General features: G+C 40.4%; 2 protein-coding genes across 2 annotated transcripts; one reads left to right on the plus strand and one right to left on the minus strand.

Moving 5' to 3' along the window:
* The first annotated feature begins 4,742 nt into the window (after positions 1 to 4,742).
* LOC140305708 (dnaJ homolog subfamily A member 3, mitochondrial-like) lies at positions 4,743 to 10,471 on the plus strand. Its single transcript, XM_072384678.1, has 12 exons — positions 4,743 to 4,977; positions 5,584 to 5,720; positions 5,958 to 6,041; positions 6,153 to 6,362; positions 7,117 to 7,269; positions 7,398 to 7,545; positions 7,748 to 7,812; positions 8,554 to 8,682; positions 8,954 to 9,069; positions 9,425 to 9,519; positions 9,764 to 9,904; positions 10,045 to 10,471. The coding sequence occupies exons 1-11, from the start codon at positions 4,773 to 4,775 to the stop codon at positions 9,889 to 9,891; spliced, it is 1,470 nt and encodes a 489-aa protein (XP_072240779.1). The 5' UTR covers positions 4,743 to 4,772; the 3' UTR covers positions 9,892 to 9,904; positions 10,045 to 10,471.
* A 2,151-nt stretch (positions 10,472 to 12,622) lies between these two features.
* Positions 12,623 to 13,735, minus strand: tmem187 (transmembrane protein 187). Its single transcript, XM_072384679.1, is given in 1 exon segment — positions 12,623 to 13,735. A coding segment is annotated over 1 exon segment (795 nt). The 5' UTR covers positions 13,648 to 13,735; the 3' UTR covers positions 12,623 to 12,852.
* Between the last annotated feature and the right edge of the window lie 430 nt (positions 13,736 to 14,165).

A 14,165-nucleotide genomic window follows, 5' to 3' on the forward strand; every position in this document is an offset into this window, starting at 1 on the left:
ATTAAAAGACTTATGTATGATGAGAAGGACGATTCAAGTCATGATGATCCTAAAGTCTCCATAAGACTTTCAACTTTTTTCTGCTCATTGTTTTTGTTAACCTGCCTGTGATTTCAGGGGGCAGATTTATATGAAGAAAAGGCTGAATGATTGTGTTAGTCCAATTAAAACTGGACTTTTAAAATGCTTGTAAATGTTACTTGGACCAAAATCTTATGAAATTAAGCTTCTCAAAAGTGGACTAATGCACCTAAACAATACAGTTGAGCATCAAATCACTCCTGCATGTATGCACTCAACCACACTTGAATTGCTCCACACACGCTCCAAAGTTCCATTATATTGCATCTTTTTATAAAGACAGTAACGTTTGAATGTATGTTAACACCCAAATTACCCATAAAGCTACTCTCATTCACATAATTTTGCTTTTCTTTTGTCAGATGGTTAAATGCATCAGAAATTGTGATAAAAAAAATTAACAATAAGTGTCAACCCGCAATTGCTTAAGCCATTTCCAGTATGCTGCTTAACAGTCTGCTTTACTTTGTCTCAGCGAGCCGTGACACGGAGAAAATTGGGAGCAGCAGAATGTCTTGAGCATTTACTCACACAGTCCAAAGCAAAGGAGAGTTGAACATACTTCAGTCAATAACTGGACTTCTCATGTGTATGCATACTGTGACAACAACGGTGGTCTAGTTGAATGGCCGAGTCAAGCTGTTACTTTTGCTTGACTCAACTGTGCGTGTGACCATGCCGAATTTCTTGGTTCGTGTCAGTGTTGCAGTTTAGCAGGCAGCTTTCAAACTTCATAAACTTTATGTACACTACCTGTCTAGTTAGCTGCCAATTGTAAGCATAGTGAAGTAGTCAATAAAGAGACAGACACTTGAAGGGATTATGCAGTGTTTTGAAAGAAAAAGGCTTTTTTTCGGTTCTTTGAGTTTAGAGCATTTATTTGGGTGTCTGAAGTAACAACAGTTAAAAAACCTATTAGCTGTTATTCACATTACTTACAATATTTCAGATAAATTTAAAAAACTAAACATATCTAAACTAAAAGAGTATATATATATATAAATTTATATGACAAACCATCAAAAAGTTTGTCGTGTATTTGTTCTGTATTTGTTTGTCATATATATATATATATATATATACACATAACTTATCACACAGAGAGAGACAGGCCTGTAAAGGAATACCTCTACTGAACACTTTAACACTTCAAGTTTAGTGTTTTGCTGCACTCATTTTGCTCCAATACTGAGAATTATTTTAATACACATTGGCTATGCAGTAGTACACTATGCAGTAGACACACATAAACACAGTGATACAGAAAGACCATTCAGTAATTCAGGAGCACCTCCTGTAACCATAACAGTAACATCATCTCCATAACAGTGAGGAGTGTGGAGTGTCATACTGGACATGGTTTGACATCTGCTCCCTCTTACTGTTGATATGTGTTCTGCTCATGAGCTATATCAGCAGCTGTTTGTTTCTGGTAGATGAATGTAAGATGCTCAGTTTCTGCTGCCGATGAGATCACTTTGTTGTTACCACACGGGTAGACAGTCCCAGAAGTAATATAAAACGAACTGATTACAGCTCCCTTATAAGAATAATAAATTAACAAAAACAGGATATTGGGCTTTCACCAATGAATAAGACTTTCCCTCATCATGCTGCTACAAGAAAAAAGTTTAAGTATATATGTATATGTATATGTATATATATGTATTTGTATATATAGACATGTGCGAGGGTGGGCGCCAGGGTTTTTAATTTGGTCATTATAATGTATGTATATTGGAATTTCTCTACTTTCTTTTATTTCCTGTCCATGTCACCTGTAATCTGATGTTTATAACTCCTCTTATGAAGAACACTGTGTGGACGTGTAATGAAATGTGCTTTATAGTACAGCATGTGAGCCCCATTTTCTTTCTCTACCGAAGATCTGGGTCAGCCCTGTTCATTCATGCGTCTGGGTTTGGACCTGTGGTATTGGTATGAAATAGCCATGCTGGTGCTTGGCAGTGAGCCTGATATATGGAGCTCTTTCATAACCTCAACACGTTAATTACCACCACAGGGTTGCAATGAGCACTTCTGCCTTGAATCTTGATAACAACACAATGTGTTTTCATGTATCTGTTCATGTAGAGGTGGAAAGGAGGGAGTGTAAGCAGTTAGATAAAGATTGACACCCCTGCCCCACCTCTTTCTAACTGGCTAACTTGACCTCAGGCCCTCCACCTCCCGAGTTGAAGAGATTAAAAAGTAAAGAATTACCGGTTAATAATCTGCAAAGGCTCAAACTACTCGCTGATTCAGATCACTCAAAAGATGTGAGCATAGAGGTTTTATTTCTTATATATTTGACTGCAAACATTCACTTGTTCGTAGACCACTTCCCAGTCTTAAAATGTATGACCTTGTGTAGAACTTCAAAATTGGAGCATCTTTAACTGAGATAAGAGTAATTGCTTAGAGGGATATTTACATTACTGAGAGGCATAGAACAGCTTACTGTGGTCTGGTCTACATTCCAGTCAGACACACACAGCTGGGATGCTGTTTTGCAGGTCGCCTCGGAGACAGCAGGGAATGAGAGAGGTATGGCAGAGGGAAACTAAGAGGGACGGAGCGGGAGGTTTCCTTTCATCGGGTCACACACACTGACAGCCATTCAACACATCCGCCTCGTAAAATCCCTGACATGTCTTGAGATATGAAAGTCCTCCTGACCCTCTCAGCTTTCAGCTGTCATGCCGTCCTCCTGTCATATCAATTGACAGCCACACTTTTCTTGGTTCTGATAAAAAAAAAAAAGTATATGTTTGACTCTCTTCGCTGCTTAGAAGACCTCTAGATCACTGACTGTGACATAGGTTTGAGCTGATTATCAGTTTAGATTTTAATGGTGCACTTATTCAATTTCCTTCTTATTGTGTTGGATATCATGGGACTCTCGATGTGTTTTTTGTCTTGGTGCTAAAGCCTAAAACTACATCAATCTAAAGCAGAGTAGACAACTGCCACTGTGACTATGAAGTAAGCTAATCTAAATGTATTCTTCTTCACAGCTGTTGCGATGGAGTAATGTTGGGCATTGTTTTCTCTTTTCACAATCTATTTCAGTTTTTTCACATTTGTCTGTTCAAAGCTTAATGACTTCTTCTATCAAAATCACAGGCTCATTATTTATGGCTTTCATTTAAAAGTTTTTACAGTTTAAAAAAAAAAAGTCATATTGAAGACTGTCTCTCATCTCACAATGATTTCCAAGGGTGAAAGAAATTCTTTAGATATTCTTAAAATGTCCAGAATGTTCAAATTGCACCTAGCTGTAATAGAAAGGGAGATAGTTGGAGCTTGAAGAAACTGTTGTTCTTTATCAAACATTATAAGAAAGACTTTTAATTCACACTGATGTACTTTGTTGATCGTTTTGAGACTGAAACCGACCTGCGCAGTCGAGTTTAGAATCAAAGTGTTGCAGGTAGTAATTTGGGAAAAACCTTGCGCTCCCAATTATGTTTTGAGGGTGTTTTAATTGACTAAGGTGTACAAAGTATGCATGACCCAGCCTTGACATCTGTCTCATGCAAAGGAACTTTGTTCATTCCCCCACACCCTTTCACTGACAGTTGCACCCTCACTCCTGAACACAAAGGTCAGCGTCCCCTCACACTGCAGCTGTGTTCGAGGAAAAAAGATCTTCAGTATTTATCATTATTTTGTTACGTTGTGTTATAATCCACAGTAATTTACCAAATCAAAATAAGATTATAAATTTGTGAGCTATAGATCGAGTATGTGGAACAAGATTGCCCTAAAATTGTTTGTCAGCTCAGTGTTGCCATCTGTTGTTCATTTGGGGCAAAGCAAGGGTGTGTAATTTGTAGATTTTTTGCTCCTATCAAATTAACTTTTATCAAAAATAAAGGCATTTCTGACTCACAGATATACCTGCAGGTGAGATTTTTTAAATTTATTTATGTTTTATGTTGTCATTAGAAACCAAAGCACAACAATGTAGCAGCTCTGTTAAAGATGACCCTGAACATCAATTGAAGCATATATACCACATTTTTTTATTGTCCTCGGTGGAGCAAAGTACACTTTCTTTATAACTGTATTACAGGAATTTAATTTCAGATTTTTTTTTTTTTTAAATGAGGGGGTGGGCATTAATTTATTGAGGAAAAAATAGATCATTTCCCATATATACTTCAAACCAAAATACCAACTTTCCTTAATCAGAAATAAATCATTAAAAAAATCTTCATACAGGCTGTGACATTTTTTGTCCTCTTTGCTGAATTTGACTCTCTTTATCTGCTTTATGTTCTTTGACGTTTTTCATGGCTTTTAAAACTAAATAAAACTCTAATTGGGCTCGTAGGCTCTCTGGCACATAGTATTTATAATACGTATAACAAGAAACAAAGTCAAAACAGCTATTATGCTGTTGACGAGCATATAGCCTAAACTCTTATTTTTTAATAATGGTTATAAATTCCAGATTTCAGTGAATAATGAAGAGACATATTATAAAACATATGATTTGTGTGGAATTCTGAAATTTTTTAGCATTTTATTTATTATTATTATTATTATTATTATTATTATTATTATTATTATTATGATTATTATTATTATTATTATTATTATTACGGGAGTTTCAATTTCCGTTTCAATCCACCGCACATGCGCACACGTACTCTTGCTCGTTGACACCGGTAGTGACGCAAAAAATGGCGAGCCCCGCTATCCGGCTTACTACACGCTGGCTGGCAACAACAGTTTCTTCTGGATATCTCAGTGGCCGTTTTCTTGTTGTCTCTGTCAGACATGGAGGAGTTTCTCAAGCGACAGTGTGGCAGGCGCACCGGGGAGGGTTAGCGGTTAGCCTGAGCTCCTGGACTCGCGGAAATCTCGTGACATTGAGGAGCCTGTCTGGTGAGATAAGTTAGCCAACTGTTAGCAAAACAATTCCCAGAGTCTCTTACATCATCAAATCTGAGTGTACCTCATGCAGTCTGTTGAAATAACCAATTATCCAGGCGTTATAGCGTGCAAATAGTGCAGAGTTGATGTTGTCCACATGCTGGCTCAGTTCTCCAAGGTTGCTTAACCTTGCTATAAGAGTGATGTAACTACTCTCTGTTAACATTTTGCAGTGTGTTTTCATAATGAGCAGCCGGCACCTACACTAACCTTGTTAGGGGCAATTTTGCCATGCTGTAAATCTTCTGGTTTATTTATTGGAGGAGTTCTACTTTATTCAGAAGTGATGACTTGGGAGGCAAGTGAAGCCCACAAATGAATTGTAATGGGGAAAAAAAAATTCTGCTTTGTGACATACCTGAAGCTGTCACTGTGGCTGCTAAGCAGTGCTTTTTTGTGTGCGAAAAAAAGACAATTATTGTAATATTTGCTGTATTTCGATTTTAATACCACGATTTCCTTTTGTTTTTGCATGGCATCGGTTGTAAATTTGAGACCCCTGTATTAGAGTCTTGTTTTGTTTTTTTTCTTTGTTCATATATCTTTTTCCCTCTGCAGGGGTGAGACGTCCCCGTGGAACTGGCTGCCATGCTTTCCACTCCAGCTGCGGGCTGGCAAACAAACAGGACTTCTATGAAATCTTGGGTGTCTCCCGCACTGCCACACAGAAGGACATCAAGAAGTCTTATTATCAGGTATCAGGTCTTCTGCGCACTCTGTTTCATCAGTACAATGATGTTTCTTATTTTGTCATATTAAGTGTAAAAAGACAAGGAAAGTGGGAAGAATGTTTGGTAGAAAGATGTGAAAGTGTCTTTGTCGTACGTGTAGGGCAAAATGCATTGAATGAGGAAACTATTTATTTCATGTTTCTAAACGTATGCATTCTTTTTTTTCCCTCATTTTTCCTCACACGCTTTTCCTGTCTCCAGTTGGCAAAGAAGTACCACCCGGACACCAACCCAGATGACCCGGAGGCCAAAGAGAAGTTTTCCAAGTTGGCCGAAGCCTATGAGGTACAAAACACCAAACAGTTCCTTTTCCAGTTACACAGAGATTATTTCATGCAAACCTGATCTGTTAGCTCAATATGTCACTGCTGTGGTGTTTTGTTTTTGTGTGTGTAGGTGCTGAGCGACGAGTTGAAGAGAAAGCAGTATGACACATACGGAGCCGCGGGCTTTGACCCGAACCGTGCAGGGGCTGGTCAGCAGCAGTACTACAGGGCAGGTGGGACCACTATAGATCCTGAGGAGCTCTTCAGGAAGATCTTTGGAGAGTTTTCAGGAGGCATGGGCTTTGGAGACATCCACAACATGTTTGAGCAAAGGCCTGAGGTAACGAGTCACAGAGAACACTGTAGTTGTATGTCGAAACATCAGCAGGTCATACACCGATCAGCCATAACATTAAAACCACTGACAGGTAAAGTGATCAATACTTCTCGTCTTGATCCCATGCAGTGTTCTGCTGGGAAAACCTGCATTCTGGGACTCACTTGGATTTCACTTTGACACCTACCTAAACATTTCTGCTGACCAATCACCGTCCCACAGCCACACAGTAAAGCAACACCAGCCCCCTAATGAGCAGCTTTCTGCAGAGAGTCACCACTGAGCCTTTCAAAAAAACAGCTTAGGAAGGGCTAAAAAGCATGTCAAAGAGCCTGAGGTGTTGCTTTGACCTCTACACTCTCCAGACTACCAATCTGATAGGACCTGATAGCATCTGTGGGAAGCAAGCCCAATACACAAAGACCCTCTCTTCAACCCACAGGGCCCAAAGGATTATCTGCTAATGTCCTGGTGCAAGATTCTCCAGGACACCTTCAGATGTTCTTTGACCACATCTTGACTGGTTAGAGCTCATTTGGCAGGATGATGAGAGCACACTGTATTAGGCAGGTGGCCATAATGTTATGGCTGATCGAGTCATAACCTTAAACCATAATTTTACATGTAGCTATTTGAACTTTTTCAATGTTGCTTTTTAATGAGCAGTCTGTTACACATACAAGTCTAATTTGTAGTAAGCTCTTAAGATATGAATGCCAAGTTCTCGTTGGTTAACAAATTTCCTGTTTTTCCACAGTATGTGATGGAGCTTACCTTTTCCGAAGCAGCAAAGGGTGCAAATAAGGAGCTGAGTGTGAACATTGATGACAGCTGCCCAAGATGTGATGGAAAGGGTAACGAGCCAGGCACCAAGGTGTCTCAGTGTCACTACTGCAACGGCACGGGCATGGTGAGTTTCACACAAACACCTCGGGGCAGAATAACCATTCTCAAGCTCTTCAGACTTCTCTCAGGAGTTTACCCACTCATCCACTGTGCTGCTGGTTAGAACATTTCTGTCTGTCTTGTCTCCTACAGGAGACAATTAACACAGGTCCTTTTATGATGCGCTCAGCGTGCCGACGATGTGGGGGAAAAGGGTCGATCATTATCACGCCCTGTGCTGTGTGCCGAGGAGCTGGCCAGACCAAGAAGAGACAGACGGTCGCGGTTCCTGTGCCCCCAGGTGAGTTTTCACTATGGAATCTTAACAAGTGGGAGAAAAAAGATTCACAAATCTGCTTTAATTCACGAATTATTGACCTACTTTGTTTGTAACAACTGCTGCGGAAATGAACGATCGCCGGAGAGTCTCAGCATAATTAATATCTGTGGTTGAAAGATGTTGAAGATGATAAATGCATCTATTTTGTGATGTTTCCTTACAGGGGTGGATAATGGTCAGACAGTGCGCATGTCAGTTGGGAGAAAAGAGATCCTCATTACATTCAGGGTGAGTTGAGTGTTCGAGGCGCTTAAAGACAGTGATCAAACCCTAGAACTAATCTGTATTCATTAATATCCCTTTATGTCTTAACATGGCTTGGATGTAACTACACTTTTGCTAGATTTATTAGTAAATGGCCTGGATTTATAAAGCACCTTCTACAAAGCATTTTACAGTATGCTTTTTTTTATTCAACGCGTCACACACTCTCATGCTTTTTCCCATCAATTAATATATCAGGGTAATTGTGAGGTTCAGTGTCTTTGACCAACGACTTTTAAACATGTGTAAGAGCTGGTGGTCAAATCACTCATCTTCTGATTGAAAGACAGCCTGAGTCAGGGCTGCCCCGGTGTTGTATTGTATCTGTAAACCTTCAGGTGAATCCAGGTAGTGCATAGGAGACGCATTTAAGAGTAGAGCCTACGGTTTGAGTTCAGTGACCCAATAAATGGCTCAGAAAGTGAGAACAGCTGTTTAAACTGTCACACTAGGCTAAAGTAAAAATGCTAAGATGCTTAACTATGTTATGATACAGTAAATGTTGTTTCACTAACGTCTTCGGTTAGATGAACTTTGATCCTCATCAATGTCAGCCCCTCTCTGTGAGGCAATGGAATTAGTTTCTTTGGTTTAGTATGTGTGAAATCCTGAGTTTGGTTTGAGATTTTTCACTGTCATTGGTGTTCTGCAGCTGATGCATTGGACTAGTGTTTTAGTTTTATCTGTTATCTTTGAACTATGCAGGTCCAGAAGAGCCCAGTGTTTAGACGGCATGGAGTTGACATCCACTCTGATGCATTTATTTCCATAGCCCAGGCCATCCTGGGTGGCACAGCCACATCACAGGGTCTCTATGACACCATCAGTATATTGGTGAGTATGAGGCATGGTTGGATTTATAGTCATTTTATATTCTATTGTTGCACATTTATAGAAAGGATTTTTCTCTTGTAGATATTACATCAGTGCATTATTACATGGTTTTGGTTGATTTTGAAATACTTAATTGAATCCATTAACATTTTCAATGAACTCATTGTTGTGTGGAATTTGGATGTATCTGTAATACTGATACGGAAAACAAAAGGTTTTCATGTCTGACATCTCTGCTGTCAGTTTCAACATGTCCGCTCTGTGTCTTCAGATTCCGTCCGGTTGTCAGGCCGATCAGGTCATCCGACTGCAGGGAAAAGGCATTCGGAGGATGAACAGCTACAGTTACGGAGATCATTTAGTTCACATCAAGATCAGAGTGCCTAAGTAAGACCTACCAAGTTGTCCTAAATGGATACTTTCCCTAATTTCCAAAGTTATGGTTATCTAACAACACTTTTAGTCTGTTTTTAATCGGACTGCGCTCTCGACGGGTTCGTTAGGATTTATTAATGTCTTTCATTAAACACAGTCTGTGAGTTGCTCACTCAAAGTGATTTGGAATGATTTAATTTAACCTGATAGTACATTGTTAAAAAGTCTTTTTTTTTATTGTTAGAGCTGCATGGATATACCAGTGCTTACCATTTAATTGAATACATTTTACAACATCACGCTGTGAGTTGGTAACAGTTCATTAATCTGCTTACGTGTCACTAATTGTGGTCTCACCTGCGTGCAGGAAGTTAACTCGAAAGCAGCGTTCTTTGTTGCTGAGTTATGCAGAAGAGGAGACAGATGTCCAGGGTACTGTCAACGGTGTCAGTCCTTCAGCAGGTCAGGACTGGAGTTCAGCTCTAAGATTTGATAAAAACTGCTCTTCAATGCTTAGATGTAGACTCTCAGATACAGTTAAAGCTATTTTTTTTATTTGACCACTAGGCAAGAATCCTCTTGGTTGAATAAATGTTTAACATAAATAAGATTTTTGCTTATGAACCACTCTGGGCTCAGTTGTTGACACAGATGCATAAAGTCAGTCCCTCATCACTAAGCTGGTGTAATGCATGTGTTTGTCCAGGAGGGGGCAGCAGCACTTCAGGTTCTCATGCAAAGTCTGCGACATCGGAGGAGGACAGGCAGGACAAGCAGCAGCAAAAGGAGGAGGAAGGAGGCTTCTTTTCCAAATTAAAGAAAATGTTCAGCTAACACGCGATTGCAGGTCAGATTTTTCTCAACATCTATCGTCTTCTGACAGATCATCAATCTAAATACAGTTTTATTCTGACCAACAAACGGTACACTCAATCATCATCTGCGGGTTAGCTGTATTTTCTCCAAACCTTTGTTCTACATTTGCAGATTTTAAAAAAAACAACAACCACGTGGTAAAGGAAAAGAAATCCACTGACTGTTCCTCCACCCTTCCTGCTTGGGAAATTGAGCAAAGAAAGGAAGAAAGAGGCCGAGTGGTGTTTGTGTAGACCCAGTCACACATTACTGAGGTTGGCAGACAGGCCATGCAGATGCCAGGCTCATCCACACACCCACAGACCCACCCCCCCACAAACTGGATGGGACACTCAAGATCTGCTTTAAGAAAAAAAAATTAAAATTACAATAAATTAGATGTTGACTGCTGGGAACTGTGACTGAAATGACTCTCTGAAGCAGGGCTCCACAAAACTTAACAGTCTTTGAAAACCATAGAAGATGAGCCAGATAAAGCAGGCTATGAAACTTGATTAAAACTGGATTTGAATAAACGGTTTGAGTGGAAGTAAATAAAGTTATAAAGTGGAAGTTATAGCTTGACTTTTTTATTGACATGTCTTTATGGGTCGTGCAAGTTTATTATAATGCCCTGTGTAATTTGGTGATAGTTATATTTTAAAGCAGTTTCCATTAATCAACTGGTGGGACTGTTGTGCGAGTGCTTGTTTCGCTACAAGCTTCTGAAAGACATGCGTACCATTGAACTCCACCTCAGACTGAAATCGTAATGACCCAGTTTATAAACTCACTCCATTTAAAACATTTTTTACTCGAGGAATACAATTGAAGAGTTTCACCATCCAGTTTTCTGTTTATTCTGATTCCACGGTGCTGCAGCTAAAACTCACCATGCGGTCTGGTCCTTAACTGAGTTAAATGAGCCAGAAGTATGTAAGTGGCAGCCGTGATAAGAGCCACGTAGTTCTTTGAAATGCAAAGGAAAGGAGCTCCAATGCTTCCTTTATCGACTCCCGTAAGTTGCACAGGGCCAGGCTTTTGGCATTGAAAGTGGATGACGCTCTTCACAGGCCGACTTGAATTAATTGGGATTCATGTACTGTGAAAGTCATGTGCAGTGCTACCACAATATGTTTCAGTTGTGTGGCTTATCCTTTCCTTATTTAGGTAATATTTCACCAGGTTTATTTAACCAGAACAAAACCACTTGGTAAGATCACACAAGGAAAGGTATCTGTGCTGCTTTTTGTTTTCCATCGTTCGAACAGTTGTGGCTCCAGCACAGCAGGCACTTCTTGCACATTGTCTTTGCAGCTCTCTGTCACTGTGGTGGAGTCGTTTTTTTACTCTGTGGTAACCTTAACTGCAGTTCACTACACACGGTTGATGGACTTGTAGCAATTACCGGTTTCTCTTTTTGCTGCTTGTTACACAGACTTTTTTTGTCTATTGCACTGCTGCTGCATAATGTTTCCACACAGTACACAAGACTCATAGATTTACACACATTTCAACTGTTTTCACTGTATTGCTGTCAGTGGAGTTTAAATTATACATCATATTGACTCTTGTCCAATCAGCCTGACCCAAACCAACTAGTATTTACTGGAATTTAAAGGGATCTAAGTGGATATTTTTTGTATTTGCATTGTTTTTACATCAAAAATGGACAAATTCTGTATGATTAATTATTTTCTCAACATTACTTATTTGTTGTGTTTGCATTTGTTTCAAATGACATGACTCTCACCAAGAAGCTGGTGAAGTTTTACAAGCCGAGTAAACATGATGCACTACTCCCCAGAGCTGGTGATGTCATTCTTGAACTGTGGGTCTGAACCTCGAGGATCTCTTTTCTGTCCATCAAGAGAGAGCGCTAAACTTCTTGGTTATTTTTATATCAAATCTTTCTTGTTTTTTTTTTCTCTAGTTATCATGTTAAAACTGTTTTGTAAAAATCTGTGGTCCAGGCCTCAAAAAGTGCCGCCTGGAATACAGCCCAAGAATACAACAGAACTAAAAGTGTCCTGCCAGAAAATGGGGTCGAAATCGCCAAAATGAAAACTGAAACTCATTCCAGGATTCAAAAATTGTTTATAAGTTGAGATAATTGCGAAACTCACTCTCGACCATGGACTGCCCAGTCTTGGATTTAGTTTGATTCAGTCATTGTTTCCCAAATGAAAACTGTTTAACACTTAAATTTCATTTTCATCCTAATGACTTGTGGAAATTGGCTCATCTTTTACTCATTTTGATTTACACAGGTGACGTGAATTTAGATGAAACCTTTGCATGCCACTGTATACTGATACACCTCATGTCCTTTACTCCACTGCAGCCCCTCAACCCCACACCTTTCATGCCAAACTGAGATCCAATATATCTCCCCACCACGTCTCTACAGTTGGTGACGTTGATCTTTCCGACAGTAAAGACGAGATGTCCTCTTCCAACATTCGATTAAGGAACTGGCAGTATAATCGGAGAGGTGAAGCAGATGTGGGGTTCACAACAACTTGTGTCCAGTGATGAATGTTTGTTGTCAGTTTACAGTTTTAAAGACCAATCAAACGTCTGCAAATTCAGTCTAAATTTCCCACATGACATAAGCAGTTTTTTAAATTGGGGATTATCTTGAGACCGATGCAGCACGTGTGATGTTTTACTGTATATTTGTGACACTTAATTTGACACTTTACCTTGATGAATTTAATCTTTGTTTCTTTTATTCATGTTGTCATTTGTGGCCGTGTGCACAAAACTCTTATGTGCAATGCATAATTAAATCATCCTGATCTGGAAAATGTGTAGTTGGTGATGTGCTACTGTAGAACACAGCGGAGTCCGAACATCTGTGACCATAGTCAAACAATGTTGAGAAGGGACGTCTTTAATCGCAGTCAAAGTATTCCTGAGTGGGAGCATCGGGGCTTCTCACTCCCGCTGGGCTGCAGTTTTTTCCTGTGCCCTGTGTGTCATCGTTGTCAGGAAACAGAAGCTGAAGTGGAACTGCAGCACGTCGCACACTTTTGACCAGAAATGTCCAGTGAGTCGCTGAAACAGCCAGAACTGAGCGAGCCAGTGGTCCAGCAGCTTCAGCACCACAAATCCCGCACACGACAGCGTCGCCAGCAGGAAGTAGCCCCCCGTATGGCCGTCTCCGTGCGTCAACTGCACGCGAACTGCTTTGTATATGGCCAAGGCAACGTGACAACCCAGAGCCACCTCGAAGCCTCGTTCGTGCGTTAGCGCCAGGCCGTAACTGACGACGGAACATAGTTCGAACGTCGCCGCCTGCGATGCGCGCCACTTCGCCGGCAAACGCTCTATGAAGTCAATCCACACAGGAACCCACGCGAAGATCGGCAAGGTGAACCACTGGTCGAGCACGGCGGGAGCGCGCCGCAGCGTGGCCAGGCGCGTCCACTGCACAGGTGCGTAGAAAACGGCCATAAAGGCGAACACTTCTCTCATGTAGCGGCTCCGTTCGGCTTCCTTGACGCCTCTATGCCACAGCAATCAGTACAGTCCCATGAAGACATAAGCCAAATTAACCAGAGAGTTACACGGCATCGCCAAGAAAGCAGGCATGGAATCAACTATTTTCTCTGCATAATGCTCATAAGTCAAGTCCACTTCAACTTCACTGAACAGGTTCGTGTTGGCCAAAACAACACAGAGCACGAATGGCACCGACACGTGAAGCAGAGCCGACCTCATTATATACATTTTAATTCATAAACCAAATGAATAGAGCTTAAAACCGAAAGCTGGACTGTTTAGCTTCTTAAACAGGTTCAAAGGTCAGAGCTGTGATTTGTTTTTCCGGGTTTCAAAATCACATGGTTTTTGGTCTGAGAGTTTGGATTGGCTGCTCTGCGCTCGTGCCGTCTTGTCACGTTGATTCTTGTGTCAACAATAACAAAAAAAAACCACATCTGTGAAAAACCTGTAAGCGAAATATCATTCAACAATTTTTACTTGACAGTTCACTGTAACTGTTTTAAAGAGGTGAAAATGAGTTATATTTCAATGTGAATGAAGTGGAAAAGCGAAAAAATAAAAGTCCTTATTGTTCCCAGTGTTTTCTTTTTTTTACAAACGCAACAATAGATGGCGGCATTTAGTTAGTGATGTAATCATTTGCCCAACACAGAACAACTTGCTTGAATACACACAAGCTCAAACTCTCAGTTTGATGTGTTCAGCCACCCACTTGATTACCGCGCAGCATCTGACCAGAAGCT

Source organism: Leuresthes tenuis, unplaced genomic scaffold (assembly GCF_036924035.1).
Source record: "Leuresthes tenuis unplaced genomic scaffold, fLeuTen1.0.hap1 SCAF_4, whole genome shotgun sequence".
NCBI classification, from domain to species: domain Eukaryota; kingdom Metazoa; phylum Chordata; class Actinopteri; order Atheriniformes; family Atherinopsidae; genus Leuresthes; species Leuresthes tenuis.